The sequence below is a fragment of the Hyposmocoma kahamanoa genome, unplaced genomic scaffold, assembly GCF_003589595.1.
Source record: "Hyposmocoma kahamanoa isolate Upper Pololo Valley unplaced genomic scaffold, ASM358959v1 232, whole genome shotgun sequence".
Taxonomy (NCBI): domain Eukaryota; kingdom Metazoa; phylum Arthropoda; class Insecta; order Lepidoptera; family Cosmopterigidae; genus Hyposmocoma; species Hyposmocoma kahamanoa.
The window spans coordinates 6,802,322-6,825,182 of NW_020653750.1; the positions used below are offsets into that span (position 1 = coordinate 6,802,322).

At 36.1% G+C, this 22,861-nt stretch overlaps 1 protein-coding gene across 5 annotated transcripts in view; it reads left to right on the plus strand.

Moving 5' to 3' along the window:
* The window catches only part of LOC113228516, a 120,367-nt gene that overhangs the window by 97,138 nt on the left and 368 nt on the right, over nt 1–22,861 (plus strand). For 4 of the 5 annotated variants that reach the window (XM_026461849.1, XM_026461851.1, XM_026461853.1 and 1 more), the window contains 3 exons: nt 899–1,052; nt 12,196–12,365; nt 14,407–14,763. In XM_026461849.1, the coding sequence (XP_026317634.1) occupies nt 899–1,052; nt 12,196–12,365; nt 14,407–14,493 (411 nt within the window). In that variant the 3' untranslated portion in view covers nt 14,494–14,763. Of the gene's footprint in view, nt 1–898; nt 1,053–12,195; nt 12,366–14,406; nt 14,764–22,861 lie in introns of those variants that run through there. The other variant, XM_026461852.1, reaches the window with a different exon arrangement.

The window sequence follows — 22,861 nt, forward strand, 5'->3', positions numbered from 1 at the left end:
AAACAATTGAACGGGGTCATTGTTTTATGTTCTAATTTATTTTTAAATAAAGAATCTAAAAAGAAGAAAAAATCATAATATAATCTACAGTAACAAAAAAGATTTCAGTTTTTCGAAGTGATCGCAAACTTTTTTTGATGTGTGTATTTGTTTAGTGAAAATATGATACCAAATTCTGTTTTTACACTTTACTGCAGCAATTTTTACAAGTTATTATTATGTGGTACTGCATGATTGACAACCGTGCTGTCAGTCGAACAACGAAGACTGTTGCGCAATTGACGCTCTGTATGCGATTTTAACGCCCTATAGGTGCGGACACTTTTTAGCGCGAACCCAAAGTCCATTTATTGGTAGGTCAATGCTATAATATCGACTAATGGACAAGTCATAGATAAATTATGATGTACTATTTCAGACAGTCACTATTGATTCAAAGAAGAATTATGAAATCATTAAAATAGGTGAATTTTATGTATTTTACAAAATTAACCTTGTTTCATAAGTTTCGTTCGTGACTCACAGAGACGGCTATATTTTTATGAGGAACCAAATTGCCAAACTTACATATGAAATTTTACATGGAATTTGTAGGTGGAGTTGGTAAACTAACACCAAATTATATTAGAAAATAAAAATACTATCTCACGCGTCCCGTCAAGCGCGTGCAAGGCGTTCATCGCAAACGAAATCCAAGTTGGTCCAGCCATTGTGTAAACAGACAAAAATTATTCTGTTGTATATATTGATGAAGGTCCAAGTTTTCTTCTTTCGATACATCAATCATTTGTTGTTCCTAATGTAGACAAAGATATGTCCACATTCCTATGCGATATTTTGTTTCGTCAATTAGCTCGTGTACATATAATATGAATAATAGTAACTTTATTGCCTATAGCATCTTATGTATTACGCGACATGCAGAAACAAAAACTCACCTCAAATAAGGGCTTGGTATCTTTTGTATGACCCGGTTGGCATGGATCCATTGATGAGGGAGTGGAGAGAATGGCTGGACTCAAAACATTCGTTGATGATGTTGAAACTTGAAGGTAATGCATGTTGTATGAACTCTGTCTTAATTTTATTGTTGGTTTTATTGTATATCAAGATGTTTTACCACAGATCACTTAATAGTTACTACGTAACATATATATCACTCTCATACAAAATCGAAAATACTTCCTACTTAACCTGACTAATAACACTAGGCGCTCACTGCGAGGAAAAGGGGACCTAAGCACGCGCTCAGAGAGTTGAAATAAACGTTGCCCGCATTGTACAGTCGTGCGGAACCAAATGCGCTAGGGTTGTACGAGGATTGTAATGACTTGTCTGAGATTTTGAAATTACAATAATTTAGTATTAAGTAATTACTCTTCAAGCTTTGTTCTCGATTAGCATTCGTACACGATGTAGTTTCACATATAGACTCGCCGTTTCACACTTTATTTTGGAGAAAAAGAAAAAAAAAGGTAGTATAGGTAACCCTTGCTGTGGCGGGACTCGGAGCTGTTACGTACAATAATTCTTTTAATAGTTTATTTTTTAAGTTATTAGTAGTTTTTGTATCCATTTTATTCGATTAAATGCAAAAACGCAAGCGAAATAAATGTAGTGATGATGATTACGACTATCTTGCTAGAAAATTGAAAAAGTTAGAACGGCATTTACGCTATAGTGATTCTTCGTCATCGGATGGTGAGAATCTTTCGTCTCAGAACCGACAGGGTGAGTCATAATATTTTAATTAATTTTAATTATATATTTTCTACTTTAATTATGGTGTGCTTATTCAACAAAGCTACATAAAGTAGGTTCTTTACCGTAATGATTACGTACATAGTGTACGTAATCATTAATAAATATATCAAAACAATTGAAAATCGGACTGTCCGCTTGCGGTTTTCCAATTCCACAAATCAAGTACATGCTGCTTGGATCTACCTAGTGGGTATTTCCATAGCTATGTATACTTACACCTACCATAGTGGTATAAATATACCTACTGGGTTCTCGTGTTTCTCAGTAGGAGTCTCACACAACCCACAATTATGTTTCATTTAGCAAAATAATTATTTTGCTCACAGAGAGCGACCCTGTCGCCGCCGAAAACAACGTCGACCCTGCTGACAGTGAAAGCATGTACTTACCTGGATGTTCCTTTTGGGTTGATGACCTCCTGGAGCCCACCGCTCATAGTGATACAGAGGCAGTCCACAGTCCGCACCGCGGTTACAAAACATAGTAGTTGCATCCCTCCCCGCTGCTGACACCAACGCCGCGCCATCGTCATCATCAACCGCGCCTGCTGAACAGCAGACTAATGCCGCCGGCACTGTCACCCTGCCACTGCCCACGTCAGCCTCGATGTTCCTTCACATCTGTCACACCCCAAGTACCCACTTCACAGTCAAGTGAACTGAATCATACAAACATTCCTCAGCAAAGCCTGAGCTGGATCGAGAACTATTGGAATTACTTGGCGAAGATCCTACCTCTACTAAAGAGTACGGCAGTGACATTCAGAATGATCTTGCGATCCGTCTGAACCACATCGCTACTTCCGGTCTTTCTAAAGAAATAGGAAAGGACTTAAAAGTAAAGTATCTGATTCCGGCGAATTGCAGGCTTATTAAAACACCAATGCTCAATCCTGAAATTCGAGCATCCCTAATAGAAAGTCGAGCAAAACGTGACAAGGGAATTGAAAATAAACAAGTACTGACCTCGTGCGCCTTGTCATCTGTCGGTGCAATAATCACGACATTTCTTTGTTCAGATTATAAAAACCCTCCAAACCCAAACGAGCTTTTGAAACTGTTGATGGACACCGCTCGTACATTATAGGGCATATACAACACACGGACTCGATTTTACGACGGTTTTTTATTCTATTAACTGTAAAAAGGAATTGATCAGATAGAGAAAAAAATCAGGGAAAACTAAAATACATGAAATGCTTTTTGGTAAGAATTTGGCGGAAACATTAAATTAAAGTCAGCAAATATTATTAGAAGTCCGGAGTAGATATAAGATCAGCTACTACATTTAAGGGTACTGTTGCTCAGAAGCCTGGAAAGCCACCCATCAGGTCTTTAAACTCCAGAACGGCCCCCGCGAGCCTCAAACCGCGCCTGCGCCGGGGGGCCCAAGGATCACTCGGGCCGCACAGCGAGCTCCGACTCCGACATAGACGACGACATGGCAACACAGCGTCTCCAAGACATTATCGCGTCATCCGCACACACGTCAGAGGCGTTAAACACGGTAAAACTTGCTGGTCGTCTTTCTCATTTTTACGAGCAGTGGTCTATGATCACAAATAATCCAGTCATCCTGTCGTGGATTCTTAGTAATGAAATTAATTTTTCGTGTCCTGTTGTTCAAACAATTGTTCCTGCAGGACCTAAGTGCTCAGACTCCAAACAGGATGCCTTTATGTAATATATAGAAGATCTTTTAACTATAGGAGCTATTTCCCTATATATATATCAAATGGTTGACCATGTGAAGGCCAATACATTTCTAGTTTTTTTTGTTGTCCCTAAGCCAAACGGTAAACAACGTTTTGTACTTAACTTAAAACAACTAAATAAGTTTATAAATACAGAACATTTTAAACTTGAAGACTTAAGGACAGTGTTAAAGCTTATATCAAAAGATTGCTCCATGTGCACAATAGATTTGAAAGATTATTACGCACTTTCTGATTAACATGCATCCGAATTCTAAGAAATATTTACGATTTAAATGGAATGGTAATCTTTTCGAATTTAACGTCTTACCGTATGGCCTAAATACAGCCCCTTATGTGTTTACAAAAATTCTCAAGTCTGTTGCAAAACCTTGAGGTCCAAGGGATACTTATTCACCTTTTATCACCTTTTATTTAGACGATTTATTTCTAATTGGTCTATCAAATAATGAATGATACCAAATGTTAATTGAGAGTCTTTGGGGTCCATCATTAATACAGAAAAAAGTATATTAGTACCTGGGAACACTTGTAAGTTTTTAGTAAACATAATAGATTTAAAAAAATTAGAGGTTAGATTACCTGATGACAAAAAAGAAATAGTTAAAAAAGATGTATTAAAATTTATAAAAATTAGCTATGTAAAATTTGAGACTTTGCTCGTTTTTTAGGGTTGCTCACATCTGCCTGGCTGGCCATAAAATACAGTTGGCTTTACACGAAAGATTTCGAAAGATGTAAATTTTTAAATCTTAATAATTACGACAAATTAATGACAATTCCAGACACATTGTCCGCTGCATTTAAATGGTGGTTAAATGCTATTGATTGCTCAGTATGTAAAATAAAAAGTGATAAATATTCCTTGGGGCGCCGCCTATGGTGACTATACTGCCAGCTGTCCATGGGACGAACATGAACGCTCTCTACATATAAATTATATCGAGATACTTGCCGTCTTCTTGGGACTTAAAGTTTTTGCACAAAACTCTCAAAACTGTCAAATACTATTGCGTGTCGGCAATACGACTGCAATTTCGTATACTAATAGAATGGGTGGTGTGCAGTTCCCTTATTTAACTACCATTACACAAAAATTATGGCAATGGTGTGAAGTGATGGTGCATGCAGACTACACCCGCCCCTCCGATAATGTAGTTGCGGATACTGAATCAAGAAATCACATCCCGATATTGAATGGGAACTTTCTCAAGAGGCTTACGCAAAAATAAGTTACCACGTCGGTAACGCTGAAATAGATTTATTCACAAGCAGAATTAACCGTAAATGTGAATTATATGTCTCGTGGCATAGAGAGCCAGATGCCTATGCAATTAATGTATTTACCTTATCGTGAACTACACTTTTCTTTTACGCGTTTCCACCAATATCAATTATTTTAAAAACCTTACGTAAAATTATTAATGACGGAGCCACCGGAATTGTTGTTGTGCCACAATGACCCACCCAGCCTTGGTTTCCTCTTTTCAAGAATCTTCTTATATCTAAGCCTTTGCACCTACATTCACATAGTGATTTGATAATTACTTCTTGTAGCAAGCGTGTTGTACTGACGAATTACGCTGGTTGCCGGGAAATTGTCCGGACGTCGCTGCTCCGAAGAGGAGCCCCGCAGTCATCTATTCCAATAATGCTAACGTCCCTCTCTGACAATACACTCAAGAAAGCTCCATAGATTCTTACAGCGCGTCAGTGTCCAATGTCCTTGGATTTATGATCCGTGTCCTTAACACTGGTGCTCAATATGGCACATTAAACAGTTGCTGATCTGCCTTATTATTATTACTCGGCCGAGACATTACAAATAATGATTTTATTCAAAGGTACTTTAAGGGAATCTTTCGTTTGCGGCCTACATTACCTAAATACAATCTTACTTGGAACATAGATCAAGCGTTATTAGCTGATTGGTTTCACAACGATAATCTAGATTTGGACAGAATTAGTAAAATATTAATAACTTTGTTGGGGCTAGTCACGGCCCACAGAGTACAGACATTTTCAAAAATAAACATACATAATATTACCTTATTGGAATCAGGTTTCAATACAAAAATTCCGCATTTAATTAAAACCTCACATGGTCACGCGTAGGTTCGGTTCAGCCAGTACTTTCGTTACCTTTTTTCCCAGATAGGCTGCAAATATGTCCTGCGAGTGCTGTTAGAATATAACCAGGCATCTATGTCAAAGTCAACAAGCATTATTCATCTCGTATTGGAAACCTCATCGAGAGGTATCCTCACAAACTCTGAGCAGATGGGTAAAGAGTGCGTTGGGAAGCTGCGGGATTGACAACGTTGTTTACTGCGCATGGCACAAGACATGCAGCCACTTCCAAGGATTTTAGATCGGGCTTTAGTCCAGATACAATTCGGAAGACAGCAGGTTGGAGTGCAACCTCTGCCGTCTTCGCTAAACATTATTATAGAATGATTTCAAATAATTTATCAATCGAGTATCGAATATATTAAATACTAAATTTTAATTTTCTTTATACATAACTGCAATACAAATATATTCAATAATTACTAATTACTTTTTTTATACTACCTATATAATATGGGTAATTAATTAACATACTTTAATATTCACGATTGTTAAAAATAATCAATAAACAACTTAATTTATTTTTTTTGTTTTTAATACAAATCTACCAAAACTATTACATATTTCCTTCCATGTAACATTTCACGACGGTTTTCTCTCTCAACATCTACATTGTGTATGAATGCTAATATCGAGAACGAAGCTTGAAGAGTAATTGATGATTAAGCGGACTTATCTGTACGTGAAGTTCTATCATAATTACTTGACCCTTGGCATGCCTGGTCGAATAAAATCACACGGTATGCCTGGTGGGTCTGAGGGACCCGCAAATGGAAAAATATATTTTTAATGCAAGGCAATGGGCTAGAAATATTAGGTTGCATATCTTGATTATTTTTAATGTTATATGTATAAGAAATAAAATAAAAAAAGACTATTTATGTATATTAAATCTTTTAATAATGAAATTTAAAAACCTTCTTATTTTAAGAAACAAAAATTAAACTGTTTAAAATAAATCATTTTACGTTTAAAATAGAGATCAAAATCAGACTTAGAGTAATTTAAGGCACTAACAAATCGACTTATATGCTATTAAAAAAGTATTTGGAAGAACAAAACGTAGGAACTCAGTAAAAATTCAGTCAGCATCTGATCGACAATTTTCGCATATATAATTTGCATGCTCCAGACAAATGTGACTTGTGCAGGAGATACAAGTGTATTTTGACTTGCGATCTTTTTTCACAGGGCATAAAAAGCAACGTTTTTTTATGCCAACGTCAGGTTTCTTGGGAGGTGGCCCTGATAATTCGCCCAGATGAGTGCTAATTCGTTTACGCATGCTCGCTGGAAGTCGCAAATTAAGTTTTCTTTCAGCTTGGTGTGGGGCTATCAATGCCATGCCTAATTTTTTTATGAATTCTCTTCTGGTTGGTGTTTTATCGGGGCAGTTCAACATTTGAACGATTTTTGCATTTATCCCAGCTGTTTTGAGAATCCAGAAAAATATTGTTAGAGGCCATCTTTTTGAATTGCGAGATACGTTATATGTACGTATTAGTTTGTCAACATTATCTACTCCACTTTTCGTTTTGTTATAGAAAGTTATAACAGCGGGCTTTTGCTGGTCTCCTGTTTCAGGATCTATCTCACTATCATGATGGAGAGATGAGAGCATGAACACATTTTTATTTCGTTTTGGAATATAAGATGCAATTGTCAAATCGTTTTGGAATCCGAAGAGCGTGGTGTTTATCTCACGACGTTCATGGAACTTTGATGGGATACAGGCTTTATTGCTTTTTATAGTTCCAACTGCAGTCAGTTTATGATTTTTCAATAGGTGGTCGTATGTAGGATAGCTCGTAAACCAATTGTCCATTGTAACGTTTCGTCCTGTTTGAGAGATCGGTTGGACTATACGATCAACAACATCATGTGCCTTATTACTCACTTTGTATGGCCCATCGGGCTGTTCTCCTGCATAAATCTCCATATTCAAGGAATAGTATGTGTGGGCATCAACAAGGGCAATAATTTTTATCCCATACTTTGCTGGCTTATTGGGTATATACTGGCGAAACTTGCATCGACCACGAAATGCAACAAGTTCTTCATCGATCGTTAAATTTTCGTACGGGGTGTAAATTTCCTTACAGTTTTTTACAAAGTCCTCATATAATTTTCTAATAGGTGCCAATCTATCAATAGCTGCCCTTTCATCACGCGTATCACAGTCGTCGAATCTCAAAAAGTAGAGAATTTTTTGCTTCAGGTTTTACTCCTGGTGTTCCAGTGACAATATTTTCACTTCTTGTGCGGACGCGCGAGTTTGGAGGATCACGGTACCAAATTGTGTTGTCTTTGCCCTTGTAAACAGCTCTGTGAGCAAAATTTGATATTGACTGGTCCATCTCATCATCGCTAACACTACTTTCATCTTGAGGCTCAATGGTAACCTCTTCCACCGCCTCCTCGTCTGAATCATTTCGTATACTAACACGATCAGACTCATTCCCACTTTCATCAAAAGTCACGTCATTTTCGTCCTCTTCTATCTCCAAAATTTTACTGATTTCTAAACAGTTCAGTCTTCTAGCCATTTTTTACTGTAACAATATTATTTTTATGAATAATTTACTACACTAGTCAAGGATATAACAAAAAATAAAAAAAAGTTACTTACAGATGAAGTGTTACGCCGTATGCCTGGTGGGGTCTCACAGGCCTGCACGCAATAATGCACGTACTACTCAGACGCGCGCACGCAGAGGACTGAGGAAGGGGCGGCAAAATGGCCGTTCGTTGATTAAGCGAAGCTACTGAAGCCCACGCCACCGTTTTTTTCAAATTTTACAAAATAACGTCGGTTTTTTGAAGTGGTGGGTCTGATAGACCCTACCAGGCATGCCAAAGGTTAGAGCTTTTCGAAGGTATTAGCATCCTCCCACCTTGAAACCATCATCGTGAAATATTATGTTTAACAGCTCAGCATTTCTCCAAACTAAATGACAGCTCCGAGTCCCACCACAGTGAGTACTACCCACCTGTACTACCCACATATTTTTTTATTTTCTTTTTCTCCAAATTAAAGTGCGAAACGACGAGTCTATATGTGAAACTACATTGTGTATGAATGCTAATATCTTCGAACGAAGCTCTTCGAGTAATTACGATAGAACTTCACGTACAGGTAAGTTCGTTTAATCATCAATTATATATAATATAGAAATTTGAAATTACCTTTATTTATTACCTATGACTTTTCGAAGTTATGTACATTTGTGAAAGTTTCTCTCGCTAACGGTGAAGAAGAATATTATAATGAAACTGCACGTCGAAGAAGATTCACAATCCTTGGAAAAGGAATGAGTCTCCAACTTCCATGGGGCTAGCGTAGCGGAACGTACCATACGACCATACAGATGTGCGTGCAACACCCTCTGAGCGCTTGCACTGAAGGCGATACAGTCAGCGGCAGCGGTAGGCACTTTTCGCGTAACCTCGAGCGTGAGACAAAGCCCAGGTTTTGCCATGATATTATTTTTTTTTTGTGAAATTACTCCACTGGTTAGTTATAATTATTATTAGTACAAAGAACGAACACAAAGAAAAATCTCTTCAATCTGACAAGACTTGAACCTGCGTTTGTATGCCAAACTAGGGCCACCGTTCTACAAACCGAGGTGCTGATCGAGTCAGTATACGTTACGATTTCTTAAGTGTTTGTTACAGATCTTTTGAATTGGTTTTTTCATTCATTCACTTTTCACATTTTCACATTTTAAATTTTGTTAGTTACACTGATTGGTAGGCTATAACTTATATGCAATAACTTATATCACCCCTAGTGTCACCACTATACATAGGTATAGTCCGTACCATAAATATAGTCCAGGCAGTTATGGCGGCCACGGTAACGGCGTTTTCAAATTTCTATTGGGACAAGAGCCAATACATAGTTTAGCTATGTTCAAAGCTACCAACATAGTCAAAATAATGCAAAAAAAATCGAAACAAATACGATAAAACAGTGACAGGTACTTCACTCTTTTTAACCGACTTGAAAAAAAGGCGGAGGTTTACGTTCGGCTGTATGTATGTTTTCAGATTTGTCCGTCAATTGTATACCGTTTTTGAAAATTCATTTTTTGTTTGAAAGGGTGCACTCTCCCGGTGTTCCCATTGTCAACAAGTCAGAATCTGATGAGGGGATCCCATGGAAATCGATGAAAATCCTCAAATTTTAATGACATACCGATTTCTCCACGAATTATGGACCGATTTTAAAACTATTTTTTTGTTTGAAAGGGTATACTTTCGAGGTAGTCCCTTATGCCAACGATGCTGTTCCGGGTTCGTTTCAGCTATCACAAATTAAAAAAAATATTTTCCGCAAGTCGACTTTTCATTTGACACTTGATACATGTAATTAACAAATCACCGTCACCACGACAACCAGAAAAAAGTATAAAATGTACACAGGAGTCCATAACAGTCTCATTGTCACTAAGAAGTCAGAATCTGATGAGGGGACCCCATGGAAATCGGAATAAGCCAACAAGCAAACTTTCGAGGTCGGTTTTTTTTTTCAATGAAAAAGTTGCAATTATTAATTGAAATTTTCTTATTTTCTATAAAACTGCTTTTGATTTATCGGTAAAGCTCCATGAGTGAAAAAACTGTCCAATCAAATTGTAAGGCAACAGTGGACGTTAAGTAAGTGAATTTTATGTGTAGTGTGTAAAAGTTATTTTCTGCGATTATTTGACATTGTCCGCCATATTTTATCGGATATTTTTGCAAACTTGTAAGTGTATAACGTAACTTCGTAATAAAATGGTATTTATCAAAGTTGTAAGACTACAGTGAACTATAAATGCACTTTATATAGGTAATTTTTCGTTATTTATTTTGACATTTTACATATCTTAGCCAACGGATATCTATGTACTATCGTACATAGCGTAGCGTAGATGCGGCGTTCCATATACAAGTTATGTTTCACTGACGTGCGGTGAAGACACAACATTTCAGTATCATAGATTAATAAGCAATAGAGTGTTCTGACTACACAATAACAGAATTGGGGTAATATGAATAAAATAGTTACTGTGGTTACCATTATATAAACATAGAAAAGACTAAGCTGCATGTTCTAAAGAGCATTACTTTTCCGCAATGAAAGTACATAACATAACATAACGTAACAACAATAATTTCAACAACTCGATTGTATTTTTTTTTAGTTAATTTGTTTTTCTTTTTAGTAATATAATAAATATAAATAGTAAGAGGAAGGCCCCTGCGTCAATGCAGAATGAAATGTATTGTGCAGCTAATAGCGACTTTGTCAGGGGCTTTACGTTAATTCCCCAACTATGGATAAATATCATTGGTAAACACTCAATAATACCTGCCTATCTGGCTCATTCCCAACAAGTATAGATTGTCGCGTCTGGTCACGGTACTACCACAGTGTAATGAACATATTGATTAGACTGTGGTACTACGGTACTGGTACTCTTTGATGAAATTCAACACTATAATCTCAGTGCAGTATACAACATAGCAAAGTACAATCTTCTATGTACACATACACCAAACCGCTCGAGCAGTTTGATTGCTTGGGGTGGTTTGCAGCGCGGTGAAATTTCATCGTGCAATCAAGCCGTCACCAGGCATACACTGACTGTTCGAGCTGTCCACTGCTCTCGCGCAGTTACCTCCCCCCGCGCTCTTCATTCCATGTCACTCGCGTAATTTCGCAGCAGCAAACTCTAAGCCGCCGCGGTCGTCGTCTGAGCAAAACTAGTAGTAGTAGTGCTTCTTCCTTAAAATCCATGTTGCTACTGATTTGAATGAAATTGAAATTGTCACTTGTTGAGCAGTTGATACCAACTGCCGTAGTTGGTATCAACTGCTCCAGTAGTTATCAATAGTAGCCTCAAGCTGTTGACTATGACTGCAAGAGCAGTCTGTGTATGTTGGTCATTGGCTAACTGCTCGAGCGGTCCGTGTATGGCTGCCCTTAGAGGTGTAATATTTTCTTCAAATTTAAATGGGACCAATCCTGAGAAACATTTTTTCCAACAAAAAAGAATCATCAAAATCGGTGCACAAATGCCAAATGAGTTATCGCATAACACACATACAGTCGAATTGAGAACTTGCTCCTTTTTTGAAGGCGGTTAAAAACAAAACAGTGTCACTATTGATAGTGTTTTGTTTGGAATATAGAGTTGCTGTGAATGTTCTTGTCTATAGATTGCAAGTCGTTGATCTTAGCTAACTTTTTATGAAATGAAAAGTGTTTTTCGAGAAATAAATATTGTAATTGTGACTTCTTGTTACTTTTTCTATGCTCACTTCTATTTTCCTCTCTTGTACGCCGCTCTATATTGTATGGTAAGCAGTGGGAGATGTTTTATTTTTTACTTTGGATATTATTTTGTAGATAAAGTAAATCTAAAAACTTAAAAAAATAATTTTGTTATTATATACTTATAACATTCAAAAACTTCGGCGTGTCCTCTTTTTTGGGATTCTCTTTTTTGGCATTCTCTTTATATTGAAATTCGACAATGTAACTAGGTATAATCTATAGATATATTAGTATCATACTGATATTGTTATTGTTGCAGAAAAGGGAATTTTAAAAATATTAGCTCCACGTGTAGTAAATGCAACTGAACGCGTAGATCGGGACACTAAGAACGGTATAATGGAGGTTTTTATGAGAAATTTGCACTGTAATAGGACTAAAAAACTTGTTAAAAAGTTGGATCACATTGTTTTCGACTCTGGGTTTAAAGTAAGATTATCGTATATTTTATATTTCTATAAATATTACTTTAGTCCGACTTCCCCTAAGACTTACAGTACAGTAGACAGACAGCAATTTTAAGCTATTAAGCTAAGATTTCAATCAATTCTTTGCCAAATATAATGAGAAAGATCCATAGTTCTAACTGAGCAAGACGATGACTTAAATGTACTTGAATATTTTAGTAATTGTTACGTTATTTGTCTGTTAACTTCTACTTATATTGGATGTAAGAGTCTATACTCTGGCCAAATTCGATGTAGAATAAATGTCGACAAACAAAAACATATGACTTATAGGATTTTCATCTCAGACTCTTTCACAGTTACCACAATTCCCCTGAAATTCAACAAGGTTATGGATAATATTAAATCTTGAAGTCATGTTTATAATTAATATTATTCAACAGAAATTTCAAATCACCTGAAATTACATAAAAATTACCAGTATTCAATTATTTGTAAAACTGTGTCATCCCTAGTGACTTTTTGATTTGAAGGGAGAGATTGCAAACATTCGAGTTCTGGTGGTAATTCAAGTTCAGAATCGGAAATAGATACTGGATGATATAATTATGTGGGAAATTAATATCAAATAAAATCTTAAAATTTTGTTTCTTTCCATCTACCATTACCTACCATCTAGCAGTAAATATTAATAGGATGCAAACATTTATTTTTATTTAGGAAATTAAACTATTTTTCCGGATTTAAATCGCGTATATTTGTTTTTTCAAACAAACCGACGTTTCGGGCCCTTTACAGGTCCCATGGTCACGGTTGACTGAGGTGGTACAGTCTTCAACCAGTTATGTCTAATATTAATGCAAACCACCCTATTTTTTCACTATAGTTACAATAGTTATTAATTAAATACCTTATTTTTAATTTTACAAAGAAAACATTCCAATTTACGCTACATTAAGTTTTACAAATTATTTTATTGAATGAATTTTTATTAAGTTTAATTTATTATTAATTATTAATAGAAATTAGAATAAACTAAACTAAAACATTAATTAGTACTGCAGTCTTATGTCTGTTTGGGATTTTTCATTAGAGGAAATACTGGATCCCAAACTGGTGGTACGGAGAAACCATCTTCCCTGTTGAAATTAGGATGTTTTTTAATTTCAATGGCCTCTCGCAGCATCCTGGGCAGATAACGGACTTCTTTTGCAAGGACCTGGGGTTTGTCAAACTTCATTGAATGTGTAGGTTTATCCATGACATGCTCGCAGACTGCAGACTTGTTTACGCGACGGTGTTTGACATCAGCGATATGTTCTTTGACGCGGGTACAAATACTTCGCTTTGTTTGTCCAATATAAGAGAGACCGCACTCACAGTCAAGCTTGTAAACTCCTGCATCTTGTAAGGGGATGTTACATTTCACGGGTCTCAGGAACTGAGAAATCTTCCTCAGGGGCTTGAAATAGGTCTTGATAGATGCGCGCCTGAGGACTCTTCCGATCTTGTCTGTAACACCTCTGAAACGGCTAGCACAGAAACTCGAAATACGATTTTTGCTTTCGAGTTGTGTTTACACGGAGACATTCAATATTGAAAGGCGAGGCGATTATCGCACACGTTTACACGATAATCGCGAATGTTTAGACGAGGAAAGTTTTTTATATTCTTTCGATAATCGTACCTTCGAGACGAGAAACTCTCTCCATCTAAATGGGCCTTAAGATGGCAGGTCTTCGCTCGACTGTTGGTGGTTTCACACGGGGCCTGCGGCATTGGCGTGGAATCCTCAACTTATTTGCATGTAGGACTTGCTTTATATGATGCAATTATATGCCTTAATAATGAGCATTGAAAAAAATGTAATTTTCCTATGCCATCATTGGTTGCCTAGCAACGTTTGTTATTAAACATTCTACATCGAATTTAGCTAGAGTATAGGCTCTCTGAGGATTAGCCACAAATTGCTCGAGAATTGGGACTCATCCCGATTTACATCTTTAGGTTATATTTTGATTTACGTATGATTTACTAAAAAACCGATGTTGTTTTGTTTTCAGCTTCTTGTCTTGTACACTCTGGGCTCTTACTTATGTGCGTTCAATTTCACGGTACTGACGATAGTACTCCTTTTTTATAGGAATTAAATTAAGCGGGACTTAGCATTATCAACTTTAAAAATAATTGTATACTTTAAATAATATTTCGCAGAACATTACCAGCAAAACCCCCCTTAGTTTACTTTCTGTGAATTAGAACTAGATCGTTGGGAAAGTATGAAGAGCTGCACACTGACGGAAGAAGTTATAGCTAACAAAATATTTTTGAATTTCGGTAATCGAATCTTGCGTTGTTTATTCAAAATTTAAAGCATTAATAAAAAAATATATACACATAACAAACGCATTACAATGCGAGATACTTTGGCATTTAAATGATATTGAAATTATATGTATAAATGCCGATTACTAATAATATTCTTAATAAATACAAATAAATAAAAATAAAAACATAAAGTGTTGTAAGCGCATTTTTTATTTCACATTTGCACAAGTTATTTAGTAAAATGAAACTAGTTTTCATATCAAAATCGCATATTTGTTTGCGAAACAAACGATTGGAAGGCACTAACCATTAAATCCTAAGATTAAATCAAACAAAAATATTATTTGTAAGACATTTTTTTTTCATGGAATGACGCGAGACCCAAATATCAGTGTTTCTAGACGTTTCTAGGTGTCATTGGTGATATTTATTTTTACTTGTTTATTCATAACCATGAACTGTATTCGTTTAAGGCCAGATTTACTTGTCATTTGAAAAGGTGCATGCAAGTACCACCATTTCGTTTAACTAAACTATTGTTTTATGGGGCACTGTATACGTTTTTACAATAAGATTCCTGAGTGTGTACTAAGATCTTCATTTCCTAAGTTTAAAACTTACATTAAACGTATTTTAATTGCAAGATTACAAAATAGAATACTATGTATTAGATAAAGATTCACACAAATATCATTCAAAGTGTATTCCATAGAATTTAAGTTGTGAAAAAGCAACCCGTAGAGTATCTTGCTCGTTATTCTCAGGGTAGTCAGCACAGTGAACGAGCAGTAGCTTAAAAAGACGACTTTTTGAAAACGATTTCATGTGAAAAATTTTAATATGGAATAAATGAATATTTGGCTTTGATTTTGATATATTGTGTATATTATTGTCATTTATTATTACATTTCACAAGTATTTAAAACAAAAAAAAATTGTATAACATGAACTTAATTGTCTTTTCGTATACCGCCCATTCGTCGTACAAAAACGTTTCTATGTGTAGTGTGTGGGCTCGCACTGCTTAGTGTTGACAGTCCTCGTAATGTGCGTGAGTCGTTAATAAAGGGTATCATTAAACCTATAACAGACATTTGCACGTACATCTCACCGATGAACACGAGTCTCTTCTTATAAAGGGTCATGTACAGTATTTTAATACCTATTAAATTAGAAGGTAGTATGTCGTTGCTTATAGTTAGATAGCTATAATCATTTATTTTGCGTCAGTATTAATTTTTTATTTTTAAGTTTGGTGTTTTTGTAACTTGACCACTTCTTTGTGAATTTCGTTAATTAGATAAAACTATTATATTGACGCTGGAAAGCAATATGGTCTCGAAAAATAGAATGTTTATTTATATCAGGACCAAAAAACTGTTACAAAAAATTATTTCTATTTGAGTTTGGTATGTACACATGGAACAGTCATTACATAGCATTAAAGAAATTGTTCTAAATTGATATAACATAGGTTTTAAAATTAATAGGCCGCCTGGGAAACCCAAGAGCCGGCAGTTACGTTGCCCAACGCATTAACATAGCCATACAAAGGGGGAACGCTGCCAGCGTCCTGACCTTGCTGCGGGGACCCAATTTTATTCATATAATTTAATCCTTGATCCTGATGAAATCCTTACTTTCTAGTATTTAAGCTTTTATTGTACCTTACATGTATGTTATGATTACAATATATTAAGTTTACATGGGTTTTATACTATGAACAACTATTAAAAGCTGTAGCTATTGCTTCAATACCAAGTAGCAATTTTGCTGTACATCGAAATGGTTAAATAAATAAAATATATATTTTGTAAGAAGTGATTTCGTTATAAATACTAAGGAAACAATTTGTAGCTCCATTTAGTTTAACATATCTAAAGTAGTTCTTAGACGTAGATTATAGGTAGAGTACATTTTACAGGCTTATCGCTTAACAGAGTCGATTCCTCAGGTAGCTGCGCGGTGCGGGAGGAGTGGCAGTTTACGTCAGTTTCAACAAGATTTGTCAGACGATATTCAATAACACGTTGATTCAAAGAGTGCCAGATGGCTTGTCTATTAATTTCAGTTATCAAAGAAATAGTTTTTTTTATTTTATTATCCTTTCACACAACAACAATCCCTTCAATCTCCAAAATTTTTAATACATTTATAACATTACATTGTAATAAGTACATAAAATATGGTGCGCAAAGAACATGTTGAAATGTGAATGTGGTGAGTTGAGGGCGTAGTGAAATGGGTGGAACTCTTTACTATCCAAACGTATTGGTAGCAAAATGTAAAACAAAAATAGTAGGATCCGGAATAATGCACTGGAAGATGTGCGCACAGCAAAAATTAAATCATACATACATACAATCATTCAGGAACATAAATTCCAACTGAATCCCCTAGTGGATTCTGTTTACGTCATTATTAATAAGGGATCCACGTGGACAAAAAAATCCACAAATTCTCCAGGTGACCGTAGCAGGTAAATTCAAATGGACGGAGGGACAACAATTATTTATTAATTTCGTAGGCACTTTTTCCAGTCAACTTGTTATTAAATCTCGTCAGAAAAGTCTTGTTGAAATTGTCCCATGTGCAGTGCGATATAACTGTTCTGTAAACTGTTACTCCTCCCGCACCGCGCAGCTACCTCAGGAACCAACTCAGTTAAGCTGTAGACCTGTACAAATATGAATATCAGGTTCGGTTCATATAAAATGTTGTGTGTATTGAAATTAAAATGCAAAAAGTATACTTTGAGCGTTATTACAATAACATGAAATCAGTGTGTACTTAAAAAAAAATGGACTGATTTTACTTTAACTTGCAAGAGAACTTCTACAATAATTTGTAACAACGCATCATCATTATATTAGTTTTCTACATATTGTCATTTTATAACATTAATACAACAGGTTTTTTTCAAGACTGCTGCTTGAAAAGAGAAATATTTTGAGAATGGTAAACCGGACTTGAAAAACACACTTTTTTTCAATTGTTTAATCCACTTTTAAGAAAAAGGGACGTAACGGACTTTCGAAATTAGTCCGTTCTTTCCCTTTGGTTTGTCCGTACATGTGGATTTATTTTCCCCGTGTGCTTCTAAAATCATTAATCAGCCTACACTTTGGCAGTGACCCAACGTCCTTCTCTCCCTCATTTGTATTTACTGAAAGAGTTCCCGCTCATAAATCATTCTATTTTGATGAATGGATGCATTCAATTTTTTTCAAATTCGAGGGAGTGAGTGCTGTGATTTAAATAATTGATGCACCTAATCCTGTCAAGAACGTAGTAGTAAATGTAAATTTTTTGTATGCGAACATGCCGTGCACCTGGTGGAAAGCGACACGTCTATTCATGACAATTTCAGTACCACTCAGAGCTTTAAATTGAAAAGATTTGAGGGCTGCCATTGCGCCCGTTACCGTGAGACATAAGTTGACAAGTCCCATGTGCTTGTAATTTCACCATCATCCTTACCCTTCATAACCGGAACACAATAATACTCATTGACGGCAGAAATAGGTAAGGTGTAAGTATTTGTCTCAACTCTTTCACAAGGAGCTCTACTGTTACTAAACTATACATTCAAAATTCTCCTATACAAAATCTTTAGAATGGATTTTTTTTTAATAATGCACACACACAACATAGCCGCGCACCAGGGAAATACACATGGACAATCACAAATTACACCCAAACTTACGAGATAAATAAATGTAGGCCATACAAATATTTCTCCCGGACCGGGAATCGAACCTGGAACCTCTGCGTGGCAGTCCGGCCATAACTGTTCGGCCACAGAGGCAGTTAATTTGGATGAAATCGGCATTGCCTCCATGGCCGAACGGTTACCATGTCGGACTGCCACGCAGAGGTCCCAGGTTTGATTCCCGGGCCGGGAGAAATATTTGTGTGGCCTACAATTATTTCTCTCGTGAGTTTGGGTGTAATTTGTGGTTGTCTATATGTGTGTCCATGGCACCCGCGACACAGGGTTTCCCTAGTGCGGGGCTATGTTGAGTGTGTGTGTTATTATTATTATTATTGCGACCCGCTGAAGAATGGACTGAACACTTGGCGTATGCTTAGAACTACCAAAATTAAAATTCACCAGTACCTCTTAACATGAGATTACAGAGACTGTTAAAATGTTTTATAATTTTGTATGGCTAATTGAGCAGCGCCCCTAGCGACCACGAGAAGAAATAACATTATGTACCTATGCAAATATTTGACGCTGTTGCTAACGATAATTGTTACTGTGAACTCATGGTAGAGGCACAGGAGTTGGTTTTAAATATTTGCCTTTACCTTAACGGAAATAATTTATAAAGCAACCAATAATGGTCTAAAAGAATTATTAAGAGATTGTTATTTTTGTTGTAGTTTTGATTCATTTTTATTATTTGAAGCTATTCCTGTATACAAAATGAACTTATTTTTTTTAATTTAAGTTTGTAGTTTAATTATTCGATAAACGCAATTGTAGAAGTATTACAACATAGTGTGAGGCCTAGCCTTAGCGAAATGTATGAGAACGCTCAGTTCATATAAATTTATTTACAAATAGAAATGAAAAGGCTATGACAATCAATAACAAAATGGTACAAAAAATTACAATGGTATAGAAAAGTAGCCTGCTTGTCGGTTTTCTATCGAATACATTTCGGGGAGCGTGTGCAGGTACTTTTCAATTTAGCTCCACCCTCACCGTTCCTCTTTCGGTCGACTAGAAGGTCCGGAATACTCCATCCTTATGTCGTTGATATACCACAGGTGAGATTGTGACCAAGCGTGTTTTATAAAAATTATTTATAAAAAAAACAATATAAAGCACTACCTACTAACAAGTCCAGACACTTACCCCAAAAGGGTTTATATATACTTATATCTAATGATTATATAAAAACAGTAAACCACGTGAAGTTTGAGTTGGTCTATGAGCACGTCCACTCGTTCTGAGAATTTTGATGGAAGTGATGATGGAATCTCGCGGTGTGATCGGTCGCGTCTATAAGTTAACAAAATAATATAAATGATTACTTGCACAATTGTGACCTAGCTCTACTTTAGCGGAAGCAAACTATTGGTGTCACTAGGTGTTCGTGTTGTATAATTATTAACATATATATTTACTCTATTAGAAGTAATAATGTTTAGTGCATTTACTCAACATTAATACAAAAATGGAAGACCGTCCCTTTAATCGGAGTATACTAACGCGTCGCAGCCCGCCGCCAACGCCCTCATCTCAGCCCCCCACGCCTTCCGATCTTGTGCCCACTCCTGAGATCCAAAACTGGATGATAACAATAAAACAGTGTTTAAACAAAGTATGCGTTATTTCTACTGAAGGAAAGCTGAATTCAAACAGGAGATGTTGACTGTCCCGCTAGAAAAATTGCCGAAAAAATGTACATCAATTCAAGAGATTATGACTCATTAATTATTGTAATAGAACTTAATTCACTTTAACGCTTTGATTGATGGTTTGATTTGCGATTTAGATAATTTCTCTGTATCCGAGTCAAAGTCTTGTGAAGTTGAAATTTTCAGACATCTATTACCGTTTAGCAATCCTCTAACCATACTAACACACAACATATGCAGCACCTATAAGAATTTTGACAATTTCAGTACTTCCCTGCAAAGATTCAACGTTAACTGTGATGTCATAGTTCTGACAGAGTGTTGGTTAGATAAATGTAGAAATCTACCACTCATGCCAGGCTATAGTATATACAGCTCTAATGAAAATTACAACCAAAATGGCGGTATAGTGGTTTATGCTAGGAATAATTTAAATATATTACACTGCAATCGGCTCCTAATCAAAATTGGATCAGACATAGCAATATTAGCTTTGTACAGACCTCCTCTTTTAGAAATACCAAAATTTTTACTGACTCGCTTAACGGTACGTTTCAACTTTTATCATCTTTTAAATGTAGTATTAATAGGAGACATAAACATCATCATTCTCCCAAATAGCATCGATTCCTGTGCGCAAGAGTATCTAAACGTATGCTCGTTTCATGGCTTACTTCCTGCGCACACTCTCCCCACTCATCAAAGCGGCTCTTGCTTAGACCATATTATGCTTAAATTCATTTAAAAATATTCAAGCATTAGTTACTGACTCGACAATAATCGATCATAGAGCCGCCCTACTAACCCTTAATCGTAAATTGCTTAATTCTACTCGCACGCAAATAATTTCTAAAATCAATATAAATAAACTTGAAAAAGATTTATGCAACATTGACGTTAACCCAGTTTAAATTCTGATGACGCGAATTTCTGTATGTCCTACTTAGTAGAAAATGTACAGCAATCAATATTAAATAACAAGGTCGTGCGATTAAATAATAAAAATTACAATATCAAGCCTTGGATTACATCGGGATTTATTCGCTGTATGCGACATAGGTATAAACTACATATGAAGGCTAAATGTAATCCAGTTAATTTAATATTACAAGCATCGTATAAACGATAGATGAACTTTTGTGACAACCTTCTTAAAAAAGTTAAAAATAGTTACGATAAAAAGGAATTAGACAAAGCTGGTACAGACAGTAAACAAGTTTGGAAATATATAAAAAATGTAACATATACGTCAAATCATCTTCAGGATGATTGAAAGCCCATTCATCTGAGCTGATATCTGCTAACAGCGCAAATGATGTTTTCGTCTTCGTAAATCTGGCTCAAAAAATTCAAACTTTGTCGCTTTTTCCACCACAAAGCACTCAATCTATCTGTAACAAGTCTCTGGGATCATTTGTACTATTAGATACGGATGAAAGTGAGGTTGAAAGAATAATTTTAAGCCTAAAAGACGATAGTGCTAGGTCATAGGATAACATATCAAACAAAATACTAAAACAATTCAGGCACATCCTACTTTCACCGCTTACATTCATTTTGCAAATATCTCTAACAAAAGGAATATTTCCTATATGCTTAAAAAAAAGCAGTTGTTGTCCCGGTATATAAATCTGGTAACAAAGATCAAATAACGAATTATAGACCTATTTCGTTACTGCCAACAATATCTAAAATATTAGAAAAACTTATAAATAATGGACTTGTATTGTATTTGGAGAAACAATCTATATTATGTAAAACACAGTTCGGTTTTAGATCCAAATTATCGACATCTGACGCTGTGCATCACCTTACGAATTTTTTAGCAAGGGAACTTGACAAGGGTAACCAAACAGTGGAGGATATTTCTGGACCTAACGAAAGCTATTGATACAGTTGATACACCCATCCTACTGCAGAAGCTTGCTTGAATCGCTAGGTATAAGAGGTATACAGCTAAAATTACGTGCAGCTTATCAGGAGAACCGCTCACAATGTGTCGAAATAGGTGACGTTTTCAGTTCAGATCTCAAGAGTACTGCATTTGGAATTCCCCAAGGAAGTATTTTAGGCCCTACTCTGTTTCTGATCTATATTAATGACCTTTGAATTAGATGGCGGGAAGATCATATCCTATGCCGATGATACTGCTCTGCTTTTTTCTGCTAACTCTGATAAGGAAGTCTATGAGTATGCTCAGTGAGCATTCAATGTCGTAAATAACTGGCTCGAGCAACATTTATTAACACTAAACACGGATAAAACTAGTTTCACGCAGTTCTATATGCGAAAACCAAAGACTGTTATAGCTAACATACAACTTTATGCTCACCATTGTAAGGAGACTACTAACAACCTGTGCAAGTGTCCAGACATTGCTATTACTAACAAGGTAAAGTATTTAGATGTTATAATAGAGGATAACCTCTCTTTAAGCGTCATAACGAACCATTAAGCAGTCGAATCCGTAAGCTAATATATGTATTTAAAAGACCTACGCGGCTTTGCTGATTTTAAAATAATCAGGCAAGTTTATTATGCCATATGTCAATCTATTCCTCCGTGGCCGAACGGTTACCATGCCGGACTGCCACGCAGATGTCCCAGGTTCGATTTCCGGGCCGGGAGAAATGTTTGTATGGCCTACATTTATTTCTCTCGTGAGTTTGGGTGTAGTTTGTGGTTGTCTATGTGTGTGTCCATGGCACCCGCGACACAGGGTTTCCCTAGTGCGGGGCTATGTTGAGTGTGTGCGTTATTATTATTATTATAATTATTACATATTGTATTACATCTTGGAGTGGTATTGCTAAAACT